Genomic DNA, 24153 nt, shown 5'->3' with positions numbered 1-24153 from the left:
TTCAGTTCAATCAGTTTGAGTCTGAACGTATTTTTTTTGTTTTGAATTGGCAATAGAATTGAGGGAATAGAGCTAATCGTGTTTGTTTGTGGTTCTGACGACGCTCTTTGGTTCCAATTGAGTGATTTAATTACGTGTGCGGTAAAGATACAAACAAATAATTTTTTTTTTATAAACGACAAAAACGAAAATGTTTATAAAATAAAAATAAAAAAAAAAAAAAAAAACAACTGGTGAAAATAAGTTTTCAATTTGAAAAAGGAAATTAAAAAATTATTTAGTGGATGTTTATAAAATTTCAAATTTCACTACCTACGTCAGTATCTAATTTATTATTGATAGAGTTAATACAAAAAAGATAAAACGAAACAAAAACAAACAAAATGCCGGTTACAAATAACCACAGAACACATAACTTTTTAAACAATAACAAATTTATCAAGTGTCTGTTGATTTTCATCTCCTGTCTTCAGCCAGGATATGCAATTCGGATTAAGGATTCAGCATATCAAGATATAATAATTGATATACGCGAAGCAGTTCCAGCTACTATTTGCAATGCAGTCCTTGAAAACTTGGAGGTGAGTTTTCGAAAAAAAAAAAAACTATTCTTGGCACTGGAGATTTGACATTTTATTTGACCAGTTTTATTAAAAGTATTGTTTAAAAAAAGCTTTGTAGGTACATTTGACAGAGTGTTCAATTGGTAGGTAGGTTAGTAAATTTTAGACGGTAAACAATCAACAAAGATTGCTAAGGATATCTTAATGATAGCATTCATTTGCTGTTTTCTAAAGCTTATAAACCCAAACCTTTTTTCAATTTGTTATAAAAAAATTAATATTCAAAAAAATTGAATAAGAAAAAGAATATTTTTCTTTTTTAATTCTCCAAAACGGTGATCATCACATTATTTAGCTTATATAAAGTTAAAAGTTAATGAGAACTTATATGTGGCAACCCTATTTTGAGAAAAATTGTGACATACATACATCTCTAATACTGTCAAATCTTGGTACATTTTTTGATCAAATAAGTTATTTTGAAATACCCAACAAAAGTATAAAAAATAATTAAATAAAATAGAAGGAATATAAAACCTACAAATATGGCAACTCTATTCAAATGAAAAAATAAAAAAAAGTAATACTAACAAAAGATTACAATTTTGTATAAACCAGACTTAAGCTGACAAAATTGCAGTTGCCAGTTCTAAAATACTGGAAAGTACTCGGCAATCCCTCGCAAATGCAAAAAAAAAAAAACACTAAAAAACTAATAAGTATTACACATGAAAGCCATATTATGAAACAAAAAATAATATTTTTTGTACCGTTATTAACAGTACCTGCCATAGATGGTTTTTTTTTAATTTATGAACTTCTCGTAATCAACCAAGCAGATTTCAATCAAAATTTTTATACATAGACTTTAGAAATCGTTACCTATATAAAAATTCCACAAAATTTTCAAAAAACACATTTTTGGATTAAAAAAAAAATATTTTAAAACTTTTTTCTGAAAAATAATTTTTTTGGAAACTGGTTGATGAATCGAAACATCGTTTTTATTTGTTAAATAATATTGTTTTTTAAATGGCATACCAACTTTTTTTTGAAAAAGTTAGAAAGTTTTTATATAGGTATAAAAAAATATTTTTTTTTTTAAACGGCTCTAACGATTTGAATTTTTTTTTTTCTAAAAATTCCTTTTTGTTCAAGCAATCAAATCATATTTGGTTTTGTCTAATAGATCATTTAAAACGGTGTTCAGTTAATTACAAAACCAGAATTTATTTTTTTTACATTACTCATAGAATTCCTTAAAATAAATCAAATTAGGTATAAATTTCCCTAATTTTGTTCAATGAAAAGCTTTCACATCAGAGTTACTTTTACCATAAGAGCAAGTTCGTGCGACCCAGTCGTGCACATTTTATTTAACCTTAAAACAATAAAATATATTTTTTGTATATTTATCTATAGCCCATAACTATGTGACATACATACTTTGTGACAAAATAATTTTATAATTTTTATGACTGTAAAGAAGGTTTTTTTTTTTCAATTTGTTGAGCTCCATAATGTCACAAGCCAGGCGGCAACAATATTGAAATGGTTCACTGGGTCCTAACTTCCGGTTTTTAGTCTACTTTTTTTGTATTGTTTTGTTTGTACCTATAATATTTAAATGCAACGAAAAAGCTTCTCCGGAGGAAGTACAAGGGAGCGAGAGGTCATTTGATATTAATTACCAGTTAAAAACATTAAGCAAATCCATTGATGTTATTTTTGTAAAAAAAAAAAAAAAAAATATTTCAAAACATTTTTTTATTTCCAAATAAAAAAAAATAATAAATGCACCAATATGTTTGTTAAATTAGTTAAATAAGTATGTCCTGTACGTACAGGGTGGTACAAAATAAATGTTTTTTGGTTAATGATGTTAACTGAGATTGTACTTATTTTTCAAAGCTATCTGCGGTACAGTAGGTCACTTCCAAAAAAAAAAAAAAAAAAAATACTTTCGTAGGAGTGTGATTTTGTTTACTTAAATTTTACTAGGTACTACATATTAAGTAGTTGACCATAGCTAAGACGATGATTTTAGAATACCCTGTACGGTACGTGTATCTTAACAGTGGTCAGGAAAATATGAAAAAAAAAACAAAAAAATATATTAAATTTTCTGTTAGGAAGTTCAATGTATTTTTTTTTCTTGTGACGAAATACGACCCTAAGTTTCCAAATCAAAATGAAAAAAAAAAACAACAACATGTTGAGACTGTATTATAAAACAGGTGCATTTATTTTTTATCTGCTTTATGGCTCGACTGTGTTTGCGCAGTGGTAAGTGTCTACGGAGTCCTTATGCATAAATTGTTTTTTTTTTTTGTTTCTTAATTTGACCCTGTGGTAAGGTACCTTATAGTAATTTAACACCACACACATGGCAGTGAGTGTTTATGGAAAACACATTTCTCTAAAACCACTTTAAAAAAAAATACAAATACAACTTGTATACTAAACGAGAGAAGGGGGCAAACGGAAAACGGAAGATGAATGGCTAAAAAAAAAACGTATAGAGTACGAGTATTGTCATCATTGTAATGTCCGTTGCCGTTCGTTGGCTTGATGTGGCCACTCAATTGGAACATAAGGAGTCACCGAGCACAACGGAATGTGATATGTGACGCGCAACGGAAGATGCATTTTTCACTGTTCTGAACAGAATACTGAACCCTCAAAGCCGAAACTGGAACCCGAACTCTCTATACACAATAAAGAGGAAGACAATAATTTCAATAAAAAAAAAAAAAACCTTTAACAATATAGAACCAATTTTGTTTGTTCTTATCCAGATAATATATATTGAAACAAAAAACCTAGCCACTTTTTTGCAAAATTTCATATTTTTATGCTGAATCTTTTGATTCAACGTGCGGATTAAGATGAAATCTTCTGTTAATTGGGCCAAAATACTTTTTCCGTTCCGTTAAATTTTACCGCATCTCCTATTCTTCTTTATATTTTTATTAAATAGGTGACTTGGCTTAATTATATCAGACAACTGTTAAAATTTTAATAAATAAATAATATTTATAATAACATACCACAATAAACTGAAATAAATCAACTGCTCATAGATTCTTTATGGTAACGCAGTGATGCAGTAACGCAGTTGTAAATACCTTAATTATATTGTTAATATGAATAAAAACTGCAAAAATGTGGTCACTATCAAAATTTATATATAAGAATAACAAAAATACAAACAATTCGTCTATATTCATCTCATAAATGCAGTAACTCAGTGGTCACGCAATAAACACTCGCAACTCTTTCAGTGACTTTGATTCTTTTCCCTTGAGCAATGGCTATCATTTCTTTAACAAGTCGAAATAAATAAGGTGCCTACCTAATTTAAATAAAACTAAAGTAACTTTGAGTTTTTTTTTTTTGACATTGTAACGCAGTATAGCCAAGATTGTATTTCTTCCTAGGGACACAATGTTATTTTAGAGATCATTTGTTGCTGTTTCCCGTGCAAAATTTTACTGAGTTAAGTTCTGAATTACCAAACAAGGCTATATCATGAGACAAATGCTCTGAGACAGCAATATTTTGAATGAAAAACAACTGCGTTACAAACATATAGATCACGCTGTTACCGTGTTTTAAATTCGAAGTTTTGAATTTTTTCGACAAATTGCAAAAATGAAATACTTCGATGCAAACCTTGCAGAATGTTTTTTTTTAGCTATCGACAGCAAAACTAACACAAGACTCGCACGAACTTTCATACTATAACTCATATATATTTAAATGAATATTATGTCGTAGAATAAAACGCACGTAGGTATCTATCTATACTCATTTTTTTTTAATTATTCTTTCATTGCCAAATTATAGGTAGGTATAGGTTCGTCACGCGAATAAACAAATTCTCAAAAAAAAAAAAAAAAAAAAAATGTAGATAAAAGTGAGGTCAACAATTTTTTAAATACAAAATTAGCTGTTTGAAAGTTAAAGATTTTCTGGGATCATTATTTTTCTGTTTTGTTCGTTTGTCGTTCAAGTGTTTCCAAAAACAGTAGATAGGTGCTGTAAGACTCTAGATAAATGTCTTAAGATTCATCATTTTAGTATTGTATTTTTCGATAGTCCCTCGTATTCCCAGTAATACATTTTAATTATTCTGCTGAGGAGTCCTTAAAAAAAAAAACTGTAGCAAGTTCTTAAGTATCCTTTTTTTAAGAATCAAATACCTTCTATATGAAAATATGGCCATAAGAGGCCCTGTAAAAAATTTAGATCTTTTTGTCAAATTTTTTATTAAAACAAAATTACCATGAATTATATACCTACGAGTATGTATTTAGGTTTTTTTTTTTGCAATTTTTCTATTTTAGTTGTATTCCCAGTTTTCGTTCCTATGCATTTGCTGGTTGCTTAGATACTTGTATGTACAAACAAAACACCCTCCTTTTTTTTTTATTTTGGACTGAAGAGGATTGAATAGTGAATTATTAGATTCTAAAGATTATTTCTATATCAAGTGCAAATCAGAAAATAATATTTGAAAATACCTTTTTTCTATTTTATTCATTGTTCCCAGTTTTTTTTTTTTATCGTATAGTATATGAAATATGTATTATAGATCTATTGTGTGAAGAGATTAAAGGATTTGCTTAAATGAGTTTCTTTATAAATACATAGTAGGTACCTATACAAAGCAAAGGATATGAAATTCATATAGAGTGAATAGGTCAAGTTTAAGCCAACCTTTTTTTTATTTTAGATGTTCGTAGGTACCTACTTTTATATTCAGAGGCGTTTGAGCTACCGGGACCGGAGATTTGTTTTTTTTTTAATTTATCAATCTCTTTTCAAAAAATTGTTTTTGTTTTTTAAATCCTTTTTTTCAAAAGTTTTCTTAATTTTGATAAAATACTGAAAATTCAGTATATTTTTTGTGTTAAAATGTCATAAGATCTTTATTCGAAAAATGCTTCGAAAGCATCTTGGAGATCTGGTGGCATTTTAACGAAAAAAACTACTAAAAACTAACTTTAAACTTAATTTTCGAAATATCGCGAAAACCTGACCAACTGAATCATGCCTGATTGTTATCTCGAGTTCTACTTTCTTACGAATTCTAAGCTTGCCCAATAGCAGTACCTATATAACGATTAACAAACTGAATAATTCGCCATGAATTCTTGTATGCGGTCAGTTGCAAATGTCAATGGTCATTTAAATCGCTGGTTAAAAATAAATAAAATATTAAAAAAAAATATTGTGTCAAAGTAAAAGTGAAAACAATTTTTTTTTTTTTTTTTTTTTACTTTCAATATTTTCACTTGGAGAAGGGAATTGACCTGCTTAAAAAAATCATTGCGTGTAAAGTTTCACAACCCTTAAAAATAGAAACTCCAAAACGAGTACCAAGTACAAACGAGACACACTACTTGAAGAAACCATGGAAAAGTCAAAAGGAAAAGGGTGTTTTTTTTTTTCTTACCAATAAGAAGACAATTAATGATAGCAATGCAACTATTGTTTTTCTTCTTTTCTTTTGTGGGACCTGATTTTTCGGAACCACTGTCATTGAATGACATTTTTGTCAAACTCAACTTTTTTTTACTCGACTACGGGAAAGCCAAAAAGGAAGGAAGCCAAACTGGCTTTGAAAAACTTCTTACTTTCGTAAACAAAGCGTTGTTTCCGTCTGTTTTAGAAATTCTAAGGAAATAATATTCGTTTAAGGTTAATTTTAACCCCCATTTAAACGCTTCTTATTTTTTACTTTCAAGTGAATCAAGTAGCAGAAAAGAACAGAATAGCTTCCAAAATACTACTCATAATTTGACGAGTGAGGTATCATCGAAAGCGTTTTGCTTATCCGCTGTTTTAGGACTATCAATCTCAAACGAAACGAATACATATTTCCATTCTTTAATTTAAAAAAATATTCCTTACAAAAAAAAAACACCCTTTGAACATCGAAAACAAAAACCAAAAAAAAGGAAAAGAAGAAGGAGCTTAAGTTTATTGATTCACATAAACAAAGTCCACCATGGTACGGGCTCAGAACCATACAAACAAAATTATGAAAAGAACTATGAATAATAAATTGGTGCATATAATAAGGGGTATTTCGATTTCATTTCATTGAGGTGGTAGCTATTTTTAATGAAACAAATTTTTAAAGAAATCAATGCAGTACCCATTTACTTGGACATAACCCAGAAGTTGGTAAATTTTCATTTTAACTTTGAGGATATTTTGACACTCTTGTTATCCAGCAATCTATTTTTCTTGAAATTTGGTAAGTCTTGATAAATTTGATGTTATAAAATTTATACGAAAAACTAGTTAAAAGTAGCTTAATTATTCACAGACAAAGACGGTTACGGGGAAGACGAGTGCAAGTCTTCTCTTAAGACTCTTAAGACCCACCAAGTTTCAAAAAAAAAAATTGTTTCTTCTATGAGATAAACTGGAAACAAGCGTCAATATATCCTAGTCTAGAAAAAGCATCTGTTCCATACAATTTTGTAATTGTTTTGAACAAACTACACGCTGCTGGCTTTTGTAACAATTTTTCCAAAACTGTCCTGTAACTATTTTATTCTAGAATGAACAATATAGATGTAGGTACATTTTATTTTATCAAAATACATATCTGAGTGTCGCAACTAGGTTCCGAATTGATTTTAAGGGTCACGACTCACGACTGTAACGCTTTGCTGAAGTAGAAAAACAAGTGTGTTTTAAAAGCGGGACGATAGTAAAAAGTGAATATACTTAATAAACACTTTTTTTGTTCAATTCTGAGAGCATACAGATAGTTCTTTGTCATACAAATTTACCTATACATTATATGACCACTCAGCCACTCACTATTAAGATTCCCAATACCCTACCAAGTTGGTATACGAATTTACACATTTTTATTTTAATTTCCTTTTCTAAGCCTTAACCCCATATTATATCTAGGTACCTAATCGTGTGTAATTGTCTATTCATTGACAATTTATCCAGAGGTTTCTTTGATGATCAACCAACTGCAATTGTGAATACAAATGAATAGAGTTTTTGTACTTCGACTCACGAACGAAGAGATTTCATTTGCTTTCTTTTTATTATTTTCGGTTTGATGTAAAGTGCGGAAATTATTAAAACAAAAATTTAAAGTCCGATGTGTGTCATCGACACGGGAACGGCCGGCGAAGCGTTAGCGTGGACGGCACAGATACAACGCACGATGCGATGACTTTATAAAATTAATCACAACATGAACGTGTACCAATGTGATACTTAAAATTCAAGTGTCGTCAGTTTCGAAGAAATACCAAACAATTTCGAAATTGAAAATATAAATGAATCAGCATTTGGAAAGGGGTTACATTCAAAGAAACCTTACAGGATGAAACTGGTCATTAATTTTAAAATTTATGCTGCCCAGGTACAAATAATTACATTTTATTTTGAATTTTTTTTTTAACAATTCAACTTTCAATATTTCATTGTTTTGAAACTAAATACGCTCATTTATTAGTCATGGCTCAATTCTTGAAATCGCAGAGTATAAATCAGTACAATCAAAGCAGATGTCCTTTTTTTTACTTGCTACAAAAAGGAGATACCTACTATACTTTTTTGTTCAATATTGTTTTCTTGATAAGAATAAATTTATAAAAGAATATGTTTGTTTAGTCAAAAATTATCATGGGTAAGAAAAACTAATTCAGTTTAAAAATTAATATCTGAGGAATTAAAAAAGATATTAACATTTTTTAAATGCAGTTGCAAAGAATAGCATTTCTTCTAAAAATCAAGATATTACCGAAGTTTCTATCATAAGTATTAACGGAGATATTAATATTAGCAAAAGTAATCCCCCAAAATGTAATGAATTACGAGACACCCTGTTTAGAGAAAGTTTAGTTTAGAATAGAACTCAAGATAAAAGTCCCATCTTTGTTTTATTGCGATGCGATCTAGAATGCAAAAAAGTAGTGGGCTTTTATGTCTGTCTGTCAATATACCTATCTGTCATTCTGTCTGTTAGTCTGTATCTACCTTGAACTACAGCAAAAACTACTAAAACGATTTTCTTCAAACAAACTTTAGATTTAAAAAAAATTAACAAAAAAAAAAACAATACTTTTCTCAAAAACGGCTGTAACGATTTCGATTCAAATTTGTGTGTATACTATATACTCTTGCGAATAAAGTCTTAATTTCACACTTTTGACTTATTCGTGAACGAGTCAACCGATTTCAATGAAATTTTTAGTTTCAGAAAAAATTAATAATTTTTTCAAAAACACAATTTTTTTTTTTTTTTTTGCTAAAACCTTTTTTTTTTTTTGTTTTGAAAACGAGTCCATGAAATATTTTGAAAATTTTTTTTCATTTGTCTAGGTAACTAGGTATTAATTTTGTAAACATTATTTTATAAAGAATTATTTTAAAACGATAAAAAAAAATCTAAGAATTCTTATATAATAATAAATGGAATTTTAATCTTTTAAAAGCTATAAGACCAAGTAGGTAACTACGTGCAACTTAGTCGTACATTTAAATTTTGGAGTTTTGGATTAATTTTGCTAAGAAATTTTAAATAAAATTATTATCGTTCTCAAATGAAGTTAAATTTTATTTTCTGATAAAAAGATGAAGTAAAAATATTCAATGCAACTTACTTGCTAATGCTTGCAAAGTAATTTCGATGGGCTGCAAGAATTCATCGTTCAATTAAAGAAGGCAATTTAGTTAATTTTTTTAATTTAATATTGTAAAAATAAAACTGTTGCTGAACAAATTTTCTGCACGAATTGAAAAGCCCTGACCGCTACTAAATTTGCCAAACGTTCTACGGTCAATTGTGGTAACATCAAACATTTCGCAATGAAACGTAACGCAATCAAACATTCCCAACCAACCGAATTATTTTTATTTTTTTAATTTAAATTTGTAAATAAAATAATTAAAAAAAAAAACGAATACAAAATAATGAATTTAAAAACTTTGTTTTTTTTTTTTCCTAAAAACATCTAATCGAACCAAAACTTTGTTTGGAGCTGAGAAAAATTTTAAAATTCAACTAATGATTTTTGTTAATTATTCTTGTAAAATTACGAACATTTATCAAACAAAAAAGCCAATCCAACATTGACTATAGAATAAGTAGATAATGTACTTGTACATGACCCAATCGTGAGTTTTATTTGTATGATGATTCTCAAACCCGCTGACCCAAATCAAGCAAACCATTATCAACAAAACATCTCGATTTCAGCAAACATCGATGCCTTATTATTAAATTTCTTGTTTTGTTGTGTTTTTTTTTTTTTCCAAATTCACGGCGCTAAATCATCTTCTTCATTTATTTTTCTTTTATAATGTACGCTTAGAGCACTTGCAAGAAAAATGCATATACATAAATACCTGTATATCGTATACATCTGTAAAGAAGATAGAAAGACCTTAAAGAGCATAAATTGGTAAATTCGTGATGGAACTTAAAAAGTTAATAACGCGCAATGCACGAAGTTTTTGTTTTCTTTTTTGTTTTTTTTTTTTTTTTCGTTTTTTAATTTTGCTACAACAGCAGATTCCCAGGTGTATCTTCTTATATGGCTCTGCTTTCAAGTCTCTACCTCTCAAACCTAAACACTACTCTGAGGCTGACATCTATGAGAAGATGTTTTTCATTGATGATGACAATGACAAAATCTTCAAGCCATGCTTGTGCTCACATCATCTCCTTCCATTCCATTGCACGACCGTGCACTATGGGGCAAAATAATTCTAAAATTGGATTTTAATAAGTCAATCAAATAAATGAACTTTTTTTTTGAAATTTTAGCCAATTTTTTTATTATTAGATTTATATTGATAGAAAAAATGTTCTTTTTTTCAAAAGAAGATCAACTATGTTTTGAATTTATGTAAGAGCAACTCAAGGCTCAAGAGTAATGATTTTTTCTTGTTCAAAGAATGCATCATTTATCGATGCATTCCCATGTCCAAGGAATGTTTTTTTTTTTTTTTTTTGACTCAGCAAAAAATTCATACATCTCTTATTTTATTTAATTAATATTTTTAATTTGTTCAAAATAGTGGAGTAACTTAAGCTAAAAAAATTGCAATATTAGGGAACCGATTTTGTTGACCTTTTTTTTCAAACGTCGCACAGTGTGGCCAATCACGAATCTACCTGGACAAAATGAATAAATCGTGTTAAATCGATTTTTTTTTCTAAACAGTTTTAAACAAATGAATGTGAATGGATAAAATTCTATAAAAAAGAAAGATTTTTTAAAAAAGAAATCTATAAAAAAGTGGGTTAAAATAGTGATGAAGATAATGCATTTTTATAGTATTTGAACTTATGTTTCCATAAACATATTCTATGATTGGATATACTTAATTATTTTAAAAAACACTTGAAAAATCTCAATAAATAAAAACTCTATTGCTATTCACGAAAAAAGAGAGGCAGTTTTTATTAAGAAATAGAACTTTTACACACTTTTTTGACAGGTGACATTTGACATATGTACATGATTTATTTTGTCAATATCATGCTTTAAATTAAAATTTTAGCAATGATTTTAATTAAATATGTTTCACAATCATACAAAATGGTATCACCTTTAAAAATATCTGCAGCTATTAATTTAAAAAAGTAACTCCTTTTTGTGCGATGCAAACTTGTAATATAAGGGCCTATTAAAAACAGCTGTGTTTATATTACCTTCGATGTTTTTTCGTGACCCTATTTCTGGCCTTTTACACTTGCTTGCTTTTTGCAGTGATTTTGTTTAAGATGTTCCGATAGAAAAGCATCATTCATCAATGCCTCATTAGTAGAAAATTCCAGTGGTTTAGTGGTTCCAGAGGATCAGAACTTAATCTTTTATACATTTTGATCTTAATTAATACATTTTGGTTTTATTGGAATATGCTTCTTAAAATATGTACTTTAACCACTATAGGTGAAAAATTGCCATTGTTGCCGTATCGTTTTTTTTTTTTTTTAACTAAAAATAAGTTTTTTTGTGAACAAACATTTTTTTTTTGTTTAAATTTTATAAATTCAATGATACCAAAAAATTGTCTAAGTAATATAAAGTAAAAAAAACTACATATATGGGATTGAAAGACAATCTTTTTTATTTACTGTTTCAAGTCAATTTGTGAGAAAATTGTATCTATCAATTACACGATGGAAAATTGTCCTTCACTCCCATATAGTGTTTTTTTTTACAATTTTTTGGTATCATTTAATTTATAAAATTAAAACAAAAAAAAGTTTTTGTTCACAAAAAAAAGAACTTATTTTTAAAAAAACAATACGGCAACAACGGCAATTTTGTACCTATAGAGGTTAAAGTATTTTTAATTACAGCCGTTTGTAAAAAAAAAAAGATATTGTAGACAGTATAACAAACGATTATTTTCATTTATTATTAATAAATCCTTTCTTGTTTAAAGGTTCATAATGTAGTTAAAAAGTTAAAAAAAAAACAAAATTGTCTTTAAAAAACTTATGTTGTTGTTTGCCGTGCAGAATTTTACTAGATAAGTACTCAATTTATTAGCACAAAAATACGGATATTGTTATATTTAAATTTAAAAGTTATTATTAAGGATTTTGCTAAGAACAACAGGAGTTTATCCTACTTCATTAAAAATTTTTGTTAAACCCCAGTCTTAGTTAAAATAGATATTAAAAGAACTATAAATATATGCTTCATAGTTTTAAAAAATATGAATATTGTGTGGAAAAAATGTAAAAAGAAAAAATGTTGAGATAATTTGCGATAACAAAGGAGAAATAAATGGTATGAGTATGTAGAATGTTCATCAGCACATAGCACACAAGTACTATGACGACTACTACAAAGTCTCACCTGAAGCTCTTATATTATGTTCCTCATTTCATGATGAGTATTAAAAAAAAAAAAAAAAATAAAGAAAATGAAAATGAAATACTTTTTATGTTTCTAGATGATCAAAGGAATCAAAAGGATACTTCATGCATTTTTCTTATAACACACAAAGTAGTAGGTATCTCTACCCAAAAATCCCACATCCTGCCTGCCTACTAAGCAGCTTTATCGTGATGCTTACCCAATTTTTTTTTGTTTATCTACATGTGCTTCCTCGTCATCAACATCATCGTCTTGCATATTAAATGATTGCCAGAATGAATGAGATATACCAACCATAGTTATCACTTTGCTTCCTCAAGTATGTCATTATCAACTTTTGCATTTTCATAAATACACTAAGAGAAATTTACTTTTATCAAGAATATTTAGTATACATTTTTTGACCACAGTCCAAAATAATATACATAGATATCTAGAAATCTACATATTTTCGAATATATTATACAGGGTGTCCCAAAAGTCAACGTCGAAACGAAAGCGATAGATAGGGTAGGTGGTGACTGTTATCAAAAAAATAATAATTAAACAAATCGCAGCTATATATTTTGGGAGTAGTTATGGGCATTCGAAAAAAAAATCGAAAAAATGGCCACCCTGTGACGGTCTTTCATGTACCGTGACTACAAATCTTAAGTTTTCTCAATTTTTTCTTTTGCTACCTTGAATAACCCTGCTAACAAGTGAATTCAAAAATGTTAAATATCACTTTTTTGCCAAACTCAAAAAATGTACATGGCCCTAATTCAATGAGCATGTCGCGGCATCAAGAGATTTGATAAATGAGTTCTTAGTACTGACTGCCTCTCTGGAGATCGTTTATATCTACCAACCATTTCTACTTTAAAATATAAAAGTAAGTATAAAATGGCACATTATGCCATTTTAGCCGAGTGCTAAGTAGGCCATTTTACCCAGTTCAGTTTTTTTTTTATTTAAAAAAATACTAAAACTAACTAGAAATTTTGAATATCTGAAAACTCATTCAAATGGAGTATTTTTTTCTAAAACTAAGGTCTTGAATGATAATTTTAGAAGACCATTATGCGTAAATCATAAATTGCACGCAATGAAAAGTCCAAAAACGCTCCAATCTATTCTACATAAAAATGTATGACATATAGATGTACAAATGAGCATAATACTGTACAAATTCATACCATATACAACACAACCAGGTGCAAGTGGCGTTGAATAGAAGTTTCATGCATCATTGCGGTTTGCAATAATGCTGAACAATATGTGGGGTGGGGGTGGGGACGAAAGAGGGGTTGTTTTATTTTTTTCAGCAATGCAAACAATAATCCGCGAAATGAGGTCATTTCTTTGTGTGCAAAAAACGAATAGAACCTGTGCTTGGATAGCACTTTAAAGGTAGCGGTGTGTATGTGTTCACGTCGTCGTCCTCTCAGATGCTGCTGCCAACTATCTATTTTAATTTAAAATGTTTAATATGGCAAACATCCTGGCGAATGATGTTATTTTTTTTTTTTTTTTGTGATTTTAGCTTGAAGGTATCATCATCACTGACGTTGACATCGTCTTCGTCTTCTATATAATTTTATTCTGTCGTCGGTCGTCGTCGTTGACATCTTTGATTTCTCCTACTTTGTATGGTCCTTTTCAAATTGTATCATTTTGTTCGTTTTATGAAAATGACAGTTCAACAAACATTTCGTTATTGCTTATTTTTTGTATTTATTTTTTTTTTTTTATATATTTTTTAGATAACGTTGAAGACAGCTTCAGAATATCTGTTTACATCGCTAGATGGAAGAGCCTATTTTGGAAATGTGATTGTTAATCTTCCAGATACATGGCCCGATTCTTGTGTGCCGAACAATGGGACTGTATCAGTTTCACAAGGTGGACGTAGTGATTTCACTATCACTGCTACTAATTTACTTTATGGCGATAAAATTTGGACCCAACAATCTGGGGGATGTGGGGTTGAAGGTGATCAGGTGTATATACCATATCACTCTTTGGAAGGTAAAAGTACGGGAAAGGAACTGGTTAAAGAATGGGCCAAGTATCGATATGGAATATTTGATGAAATCGGATTCTACGATGACAAGATATATCCGCAGTGTTATTTTACAGACTCACTGCATGTGACTGGGTGTTCTGATGGTTCTATCAAGGATGTTGGGTAAGATATACTTTTTTTTAAATTTTTAAATAACCAAATATAGAAGCAATTTTAGTAAATTTTAAGGCCCAACTAATTTTATTTTGAGAAATTTACACATTTGCTTAGAGAAAATTGAACGAAACACGTATATGCTTACTCTCTCATTCCATTCTGACAAAAGTTCATTCGAGCCCACACGTCTATTATAGTTGGGCCTTAAATATTTCCTTTTTTTAACTTAACATTTATTTATTTTTGTTTTCTTTTATTAATTCAAACAGCCTTTGTATGAATCCAAATCCTTATGCTGACATGGTTAAGACTCTAAACAAAACTGCTCGAACAAGCTTGATGTATGTCCCCCAAGGTGAGGGTGTAACAATGTTTTGCGACGAAGGTACACATGATCGTTACGCCCCAACCAAGCACAATCTTCTCTGCGATCGCAAAAGCACATTGGAAGTGATACTACGCCATGAAGATTTTGCACCCTGGAAATTAGCCACAGTCAGTTCCACAACTATCACAAATACAGTACCGATCACACTCTATAGGCGGCGCAAGACAACACGTTACGTTATTGTCATCGATGAAACTCAGGAAATTCTTGTACGCGAATCATGGAGTTTTCTTCGAAACGCCATACGCAAATGGGTTGTCTATGATCTAGATCCGAGCAGTGAAGTGGGAATTGTATTAGCCGGAGGCACTCCAAGTAATAAAATTCTTCCAATTACCAAATTGGATGTTCAAAAAAATAGAGATCTAGTGGCGTCGTTTGTTCCTTATGCCCCAAGTGATTCTAGACAAACAGCTTGTGTAGGTTGTGCTCTGCGAACATCATTGGAAATGTTCGAAGATCGTCAGAAAAAACAAGGCAATGCTAGTCACATTATTGTTATCTTAGCACCTGGAATGGATTTTGCTACTGATTATAGTGAATTGGCGAGTGCTTGTGTTGGTGCAGCTGCACGAATTGTGACTATCAATTTTCCTACCTTAGCCAGGCGCCAACCATTGGATAAGTTAGCGATTCTAACAGGAGGAATGTCTCTTACTATACACGAAAAGAAATACAACAGTGAGAAGAGCTATCTAGACACCTATTTCGAACTGGCTGATGCTTTGTTTCATGTGAGTCAGGAATACCGTGAAGGCCCTGCCTACAAGACGACCGTAGAAATTCACCGCAAGGAACTCGTTGATGTATCGAATGATTTCACTACCCAAGCAAAACGTGCCAGTCGCATAGTCCAAGGAACTTTTTTCCTAGACGGAAATATGGGAAATCCATCGGGATTCTTCATCTACACTCACAATGCTGAAACTCCATTGATTCAAAATGTTCGTGTCACAAGTCCATCTGGGGTAATCTACAATACTCGCAGCGATCAACGCATGCCAGTCAAACAGCTCACCCTATTGGCCAATATCAATGAGACTGGAGCCTGGGCTTATATGATCGAACGTTTTAATGGTAACCCCCAACCCCATTTCGTCCAAGTCATGGCCACTCCAGTTTCAGAAGATGTCAACATAGTCAGAGCTCGTTCGTGGATCAGAGCGCTACAGCCGGGAGGTCCATTCATCGTCTATTGTGAGGTTAAACGAGGTGACTATCCAGTTTTGTCAGCTTTTGTCAAAGTCAAAATCACCAGACCCGATGTTACATGCAATTACACCATTTGTGAAGACAGTTACAAACTTCTTGACACTGGCAGTGGTGACCCAGATATCATCAAAGACGATGGAATCTATTCACGCTATGTGAACATCAACACCGGTCCAGGAATGTACAAGTTCGAGATATTCGTAGATGACAATGGAAATACAGCGTACTCGTTGCAAGATAACGCCGCCGTTCAAAATATCCCCTGCTGTGGCAGTTCGATTCCAACCAAACAAACTCGACAAACTGTCCCGTTTCAACGTTACCTCACACCCTTGTCATTCCATTTGACCCGCGAAGATATCGATTCAATGATATACATACCCCTCGGACGAATCGGAGACTTGATCATAACCTATTTGGATGAGGGAAAAGTTCGATTGACATGGACCACCCCGGATATGGGTGGAGAGAGTGTAGCTCGCTACGAGATCAAATTCGCTTTCACAATGGAGGACATAGTAGATCGCTATGAGACAGCAGCAATCATGTGGAATCATGACACTCCGTATCCTTACGATGTTGGTGACATTTGTAGTTTCATCTTAGACATCAATTTAGAAGCGCGATTATTTGGCCAAGCCGTTTTCTTTGCTATTCGGCCATATGCCAAGCTGGCTACAAATGCTGTTGGTGGACCGATTTCCAATGCCGTTCGAACCTATATCCCCAATAAAATCGAACCCACTCCTCCTCCACCACCAATGCCGCCAATAAACTCCGATTTCCAACCCGAAGAGAGTGATTCCTTCGAACATGATGTCCCGCAAAATAACACACTCAACGGCAGCAGTCAAATTGATATGAAAGTCATGTACTCGATACCAATCATAGCTGGAACACTGTGCGTTTTACTACTAATTGGATTGTACTACTTTCTATGTCGCATTCGTCGTCGGCGGGAGAGAAAAGTTCAAATCGCTCGACAACAAATTCCAACCAAACAAGATGGAAATTCAAATGAACTTCAACACAACGATGACTCAAATAGTGCGACAAATTCCAATCAAACTTTCTCCTCGCCCAAAAATTCCACTTCAAATTCGCCAATTCACGTATCAAATGAATCATCATCGATACATGCGACCACCACAACAACCATCGTTCATAATTATGCCACCCTCGATACACCTGACCATCATATTGTTGGCATTCCCATCTATAAAAATCATGATGATATGCAAAAAAAGCGTCTCTCGACTTCGGGTTCGTTTAATGGCATCACACAAATTACTTCACATGATTATCTTATTGACGAGTCAAAGATTCGACCACCGCCCACAGAGATGGTCAAAAATTCGGCACCCGGTTATTACACAGCCAACTGCAGTATTGGTGGTTTGAGCATAATTTCAGCTCACAGTGAAAATGCAACACTTCCACGGCTTGGTGGTGGCGTGGGAGAACCTCATCCGATTTTGAGTCCATATGAATCGTGGACTGCTTCGCAATTACTCCACGAGCACGAAAGGCGAACATCACCTCTCGATGAGTTGATGAATCAAGTTAATCTTAAGCACAATAACCTTCATTCGGTGGATCAAGTCTCAAACAACATAGATGCTATGTCCTTGAATGGTAATGGTGGTGGCCCACCACCTGTTCCACCATTGCCCTATGCTCCAGATATATATCAACATTTTCAATATCCTTATGTCTATGGAACTATGCCCAAACAACAACAGCAACAGCATCATGATTCGATGGCTGCTGCAACTTATTGCACAATTATCCATCCTTCCAACGAGCAGCAACAGTCATCGATGTCATACAACAACCATCAGCAACCGCTCTTGTCCAACAATGGACTTGGCTTAGGTATTGGGGGTTGCAATGGTGGCCAAACGAATTCGGGAGCTGACAAAAAACGACGCAATGTTACTATGGTTTAAAATGCACAGCTTTATTCCTTTTCATAATCAAGCCAATGCCATATACAAAACTATAGCTCTAGATAGAATAAATCATTTTATTTCAAAATTTTTACCAAAACTATCAATTAGCAATATCATATTATTTAACCAAATCTTTGCTGTACATGCAACAAAGACAACGATATACAAAAATTAAAAAAAAAAAAAAAATATGAGGCAAACAGAGTAGCATTGTGATATTTGAATTAATGGTAACTTTAATTAATTAAAATTAAGTTTAATTTTATGTAAGAAGTTTAAGACTGATTAAAAGCAAAAAAAAAACTAGCTCGAAGATTCAAATAACTTGACACTGATGCGGGCAATTGATACTTAAGGTTGATGTTAAAAAAAATCCAAACAAAAGCCAATCAAATCCAGACATACGCCGTGTTTTCGTGAGAAAGTAAAAGAAATGCTTTTCGAAAAAAAAAAACAATTTTATTAATTTATTTCATTCAAAATTTGTGATGAGTTTTCCCATGATGAGTTGTCCATATGAGTAAGATTTTAAAAACCTAAACCTCAAAGTCTCACGGAAACCTGGCTATAGTTCATCCAAGTGAAGAACTTACCACTGACGGATATAATGAGAACTAACAAAGAGTAGTTGAGTACAACTTTTAATTTTTGAATTTCATGCTACACATAAGATTTTTTAAAAGCAAGTAGTTTATATAATAAAAAAAAAATTAATATTTTTATTTAGGTTAAAATTAATATAAAATTTTATGAATATAGTAAAAAGATAAAAACACAAATATTAAAATTAAAAAAAAAAAAAAAAAAAAAACTTATGAACATAGTCCCCTCTCCAGTGTAAAATATACTTACCAAAAATGTATATCTCTGTTAGGTAAATAAATATAGCTAAGAAAATTTGTATAAATTGTATTATGGCCTTTAAGCCAAAAATAAAAATCTAAACCAAAAATAAAACTAACAAATTAATGTAAATATTAAATACTTTTAATTGTGTATTTTGTTTAATAAAAAAATGAAAAACAATAGAAAATATAAACAATTTTTTTTTTTCTTTGAATTTTTTATAAAATAAGTCACGGAGAAAGTAAGTTAATATTAAATAATGATTTATTTTTAAAATAAAATGTAGACGATAACCTGCTTATATTTTGGTGAAAGTTTATTGTTCTTAAGAAGAAGTAAGTATGACAAAAAGCTAGAAAAAGGATGAAACAAGAACAAATGCCCCGTTTAGTTGCAACGGGATTTTACAATTAAAATTCACTACTTTCGTTATTTTCGAACATAAAAATATTAATCGACACCTCAAAAGGGAGAAATTTATTTTTCAAAATAGATCAAGGTCTCGAAACAAGATTTGGTTAACAGATATGAGCTTACAATGAATAGGCCTATCCATTTATGTAAAAAAATTACAAATTTATTTTTTAAGGATTTTCGAGAAAAAATTGTATTTTCAAAAAAGTTCTCCAAATCCATCGAGTGATACATCAAAAGAAAGGCCTCTTTAAGGTCTATTCATAACTGAAAACCAAAAGTTTCTTGGACGTCTGGTTGCTGAATTATTTGCAATCGAAATATTTTTATTTTTTTTTTTCTTGGATTCGGAAGCAGATATTTTCGGATCAAGGTCTCGAAACAAGATTTGGTCAACAGATATGAGCTCACAATGAATAGGCCTATCCATTTATGTAAAAAAAATTAGAAATTTATTTTTTTAGGATTTTCGAGAAAAAATCCCCTTGCCTAAAAAAATTGTATTTTCAAAAAAATTGTATTTTCAAAAAAATTGTATTTTCAAAAAAATTCTCGTAATCAATCGAGTGATACATCAAAAGAAAGGTCTCTTTAAGCTCTATTCATAACCGAAAACCAAAAGTTTCTTGGACGTCTGTTTGCTGAATTATTTGCAATCGAAATATTTTTATTTTATTTTTTTCTTGGATTCGGAAGCAGATATTTTCGGATCAAGGTCTCGAAAAATGTTTTGGTTAACAGATATGAGCTCACAATGAATAGGCCCATCCATTTATGTAAACAAATTACAAATTTATTTTTTTAGGATTTTCGAGAAAAAATTAAGGTCTAAAAAAATGTATTTTCAAAAAAGTGCACCCAGCCTTTGTATTGTTTGTTTTATTTTTTAGGTTTTAAAAGTTAAATACATTTTAGATATTTAGGATTTGAGTTTAAATTTTACTCCGAAATCCGATCCTTCGGAATTTAATCTTCATAGGGTCTAGTGGAGAGAATACTCTCCAAAATCTAATGCCTGAACCAAAGTCAAAAAAATTAAAAACAAATACATGAACCAAATTGTACCGACATACAGTGTGAACTGTTCAATAGAAGTGAAGAATATTATCCATCGTAAGTTCTTATTATTATTCACGAAAATTGTTGTTTTTAGACCGAATGAACGAAAAATAAGAAAAAAGAAAAAAAGGTACTACCTTACCTGCAAATTCACAGGAGTATGTTATCGACTCAAACCACCTTACCATTTTACACTTTTCAATATGGTTCATGTATTTGTTTTTGAAAATGTAGAGTGGGAAACGAAAATATAAACATTGTATATATATTCTTAGAAATATACACTTAGGAGCAAAAAAATGGAATCAAATTTTGCGGTCTGTAAAAACGATAATTGGTCGCGAAGTAATCGACATACATGAATGATAATGGTACCATTGAAAAGCTTGAAACAAAAGCTTTAAGTCAATGCTAAGAACTAAAAAATCCGTTCGTTGGTTCCATCCATCCAACATAAATGAAGTATGTAAGGAAAAAAAAAACTGAAATTAAAAGACAAATTATCTGGAAAATTTAACATTAAAAAAAAAAATTAAGTGCAATTCATTGACAGACAACGCTAATACTATCGTTGGAAAAAAAAGACTGAAATTGAAACAGAGAGTATCTGGAAAATTTAACAATGAAGTGCAAATTATTGACAGATAGCGGTAACCCTATCGTACGCATTTTTATGTTTTTACCAACAATTCAAAGTAAAAAATACAAGCTTTAAAATGAGACCATGAGACTTTGAATAAAAATATTTTATCCATGGCAATTTTTGTTTTTAATATAATATAATTTATTTGATTCCGTTTTTTTGCTCCTAAGTGTATATACAAAGATATAAATTTTATGGTGGAGCTGTGCACAACTCGACTGAAATACAGTTCTTCTAGCAAAAAAAAAAGCTTTTCTCATTGGAGAAATTTTTTTAGATTTGTTCCAAAAAAAAATATTTTTTAACTCACCACAGCTTCAAACCAAAATCAAAAAAAAAAAAATTATACTCACCACGATTTTTTTTCTCGCAAAACAATGTAGGTACGTCTCATTGTTTTTGCGAAAAAAAATTACAACTGTCATCTGTTCAACACAGACATTTTCATCACATCATGAAACAAAAATTTTGTTTTCAACACTTATTAATTAAAAACGCGAGTGAGTTATCTGTTTAGTTGTATGTAACATGGTTGTATTTTACGCCAACTGACGGTAAAACAAACATTCGCCTAAGAGTATGTTATAGTTGGTTCTGGCACTCGATTGGGATATTTTTTTTAAGGGTGTTGTTATTGAATAATTACCCTTCAAGTAAACAAGTCCTGCTTTGGTCCAAATCGGCACCGAAATGAGTCCGAGATCGGCCTCGAAATAAGTTCCATTTCGACTTAAAGTAGTAAGCAAATTATAATCATCGCGGAGCCATTTGCATATTTAAATGCATTGGTGAGGTAAAATTCTCTACTCAATTTACTCAAACAAAATTAATTTTTTTTTTCTCTGAAATTGTTTTCTTTTATATTCATAAACAGATTTTGCAATCATTTTCTGGTGATACAGGTTAGCGGCGAAGTCATTGATGTAATTTGACAAATATTGTGGTGGCGTCAGGCTGACGGAAAAGATGATTTCCTACGAAAAACACAAAATGATGAATTCATTATTAAAAAACTGGTGCGGAAGCACGCTAAGCTACATTTCAGCAATGCATACCTTTTTTGGGTTAATATTTCAATATTTCAACAAGATTTTAATACTTATGAGTTATGACAAAACACCAGAAGCGAGACACTGCAACAAATAACAAAATGGCACTTTGTAATTTTTGTCTCTTTTCTTCGTTAATTTTCCTTTTCGCATTTTTCACCAAGATTTTTCTCCGACTCATCTAACCTCATCTGACTTCATGTTTGGCGTTTCTAAATGGAGCTGTTAAAAATGAACTCCGTTTTATTACTTGAAGGGTACAAATAAAAGTAGACACCGAAAAGGTTTGTGAATTGGATAAATACAAATTAGGAACTTGAGTAAAAAAAAAAAAATAATTTTTGAACTTTTAAAATTATTTTGAATTTTATTACTTTTTTTTTAATGTTTGATATTATGTTTTGATTAATAAACAAAAGGGAAAAGTATTTAAACATTTTTTTTTTTTCAAAAAATTATTTATAAAAAATTACTTTGTCAAAAAACTGCTCAAACGATTTTAAAAAATTGTTTTCTTAAAACGTATCTTAATTATAGCAATAAAATAGCATATCTGTCCTTGAACTCAATTTAATTTAAGATGTTTTTTTTCTTTTGAAAACCGAAATTTATGTTTTTTTTTATACCTATTAATAAAATGTTCATATATAGCCATCTTAAAAATTTTAGCAACTTGAATTCTAAGAGAATTTCAACAATATATGAGAATTTTGTCAAAATTCTTCTTTTTTGACGATTTTATATAGTTTAACAATATGTGATTTTTTTCATTTTCTTTCGAATTCGGAACGAGTTAATTTTTATTTTTGAACTGTCAACGCGTTTCTTACCACTTTTTTTTCCCCTGAATTTCTGTAAATGAATTTCAATAAATTATTTTATAAATTTAATAGAAAATATTTTATACGCGCACTGCATTCTCCTGTTTTGTAAGAAAATTCTGCCTCTGAACGAATTTCGTAAAAATTCTGGAAAACTTCACAAATTAATTATAAAATATTTCAAAAATGCTTTAATCCAGACCGAAGGAGGAAATTCCGAACGAAATTACGAAATTCTTAAAGAATTTCAACAACTTTTTTAAAATCTCACAAAATTCTAAAAAAAAAAATACAACATAAATTAAAATAATATAAAATTTGTTTTTTAAATTACAATTATTTACCTTATTTAGTTTTTGTACGTAGCCCGTTGGTTCTGTGATCCTGTCAAACTCAAAGAAATGTTGATGTAAGATACCTGTAAGAAAACAATTACCACAATTAGGTTAAAAAAATAAATGAAATGTACAAATTTGGTGTAATTTATAGTTACATTAATAACATACATTTCACTTTTTAATGTACAGGGTGTCCCGAAATGAGATAAAAGTATTTATTCTTTTCAAGAAAACAATATTGCGAGAAAACTCTTTGATTTTATGATATTTAGGAAAACCTGTACCAGGTAAAATCTTTAAAAAATGTGTTTTTTACTTTAGTCAAAAGAGGGTAAAAATTAAGAATTTATTTTTGTAGTTTAAGTACAATTCAATGGTAGAGGGAGCTTGAAACCAGTTCTTCTTTAAAATCGAATTTTATGTATTATTTTTATTATTTTAAGTTATAATTAACCAAATATTTAACATAATTTGTTTTAGTTATAAAAAATATGAATTCTAAGTTCCTGTTACTCAATCGTGCATTTTATTTCGGTATGTTACAAATGGATAAGTTAACATAATGCCAAAAAAAATGTCTTGGAGTCTTTTCACGTCTAACAAATTATTCTCCATTATATAACAACGTAACTTGTATCTGCATCATACAGCTGGGATAATCCGTTTGAACATTGATGAATTTGATGACTAAGGTTAACAAACTACGACTACGTTCCAATTGGAAGATGATTGATTGACAGATTTACTTGGGTAGAAAAAAAAAAACACGTGAATAAAAATTTGATATAAATTTTTAAAGGTCATATTAGTTATATG

The 24153-nt window shown here is 30.5% G+C and overlaps 1 protein-coding gene across 1 annotated transcript; it reads left to right on the top strand.

The window, feature by feature from the left end:
- The first annotated feature begins 273 nt into the window (after positions 1–273).
- LOC129920624 (calcium-activated chloride channel regulator 4-like) lies at positions 274–18356 on the top strand. Its single transcript, XM_056002036.1, has 3 exons — positions 274–581; positions 14197–14621; positions 14885–18356. The coding sequence occupies exons 1-3, from the start codon at positions 384–386 to the stop codon at positions 18162–18164; spliced, it is 3903 nt and encodes a 1300-aa protein (XP_055858011.1). The 5' UTR covers positions 274–383; the 3' UTR covers positions 18165–18356.
- Positions 18357–24153: the final 5797 nt, after the last annotated feature.

Source organism: Episyrphus balteatus, chromosome X (genome assembly GCF_945859705.1).
Source record: "Episyrphus balteatus chromosome X, idEpiBalt1.1, whole genome shotgun sequence".
Taxonomy (NCBI): domain Eukaryota; kingdom Metazoa; phylum Arthropoda; class Insecta; order Diptera; family Syrphidae; genus Episyrphus; species Episyrphus balteatus.
The sequence above is the reverse complement of the archived record's forward strand: the minus strand, read 5'-3'. Positions and strand labels throughout refer to the sequence as shown.

Excerpts from the sequence above, each read along its gene's own strand:
- LOC129920624 (XM_056002036.1), top strand. The coding sequence starts at position 384 with ATGCCGGTTACAAATAACCACAGAACACATAACTTTTTAAACAATAAC. Across the intron at positions 582-14,196 it reads CAGTCCTTGAAAACTTGGAG|ATAACGTTGAAGACAGCTTC; the intron begins GTGAGTTTTCGA and ends TATATTTTTTAG. Across the intron at positions 14,622-14,884 it reads GGTTCTATCAAGGATGTTGG|CCTTTGTATGAATCCAAATC; the intron begins GTAAGATATACT and ends TAATTCAAACAG.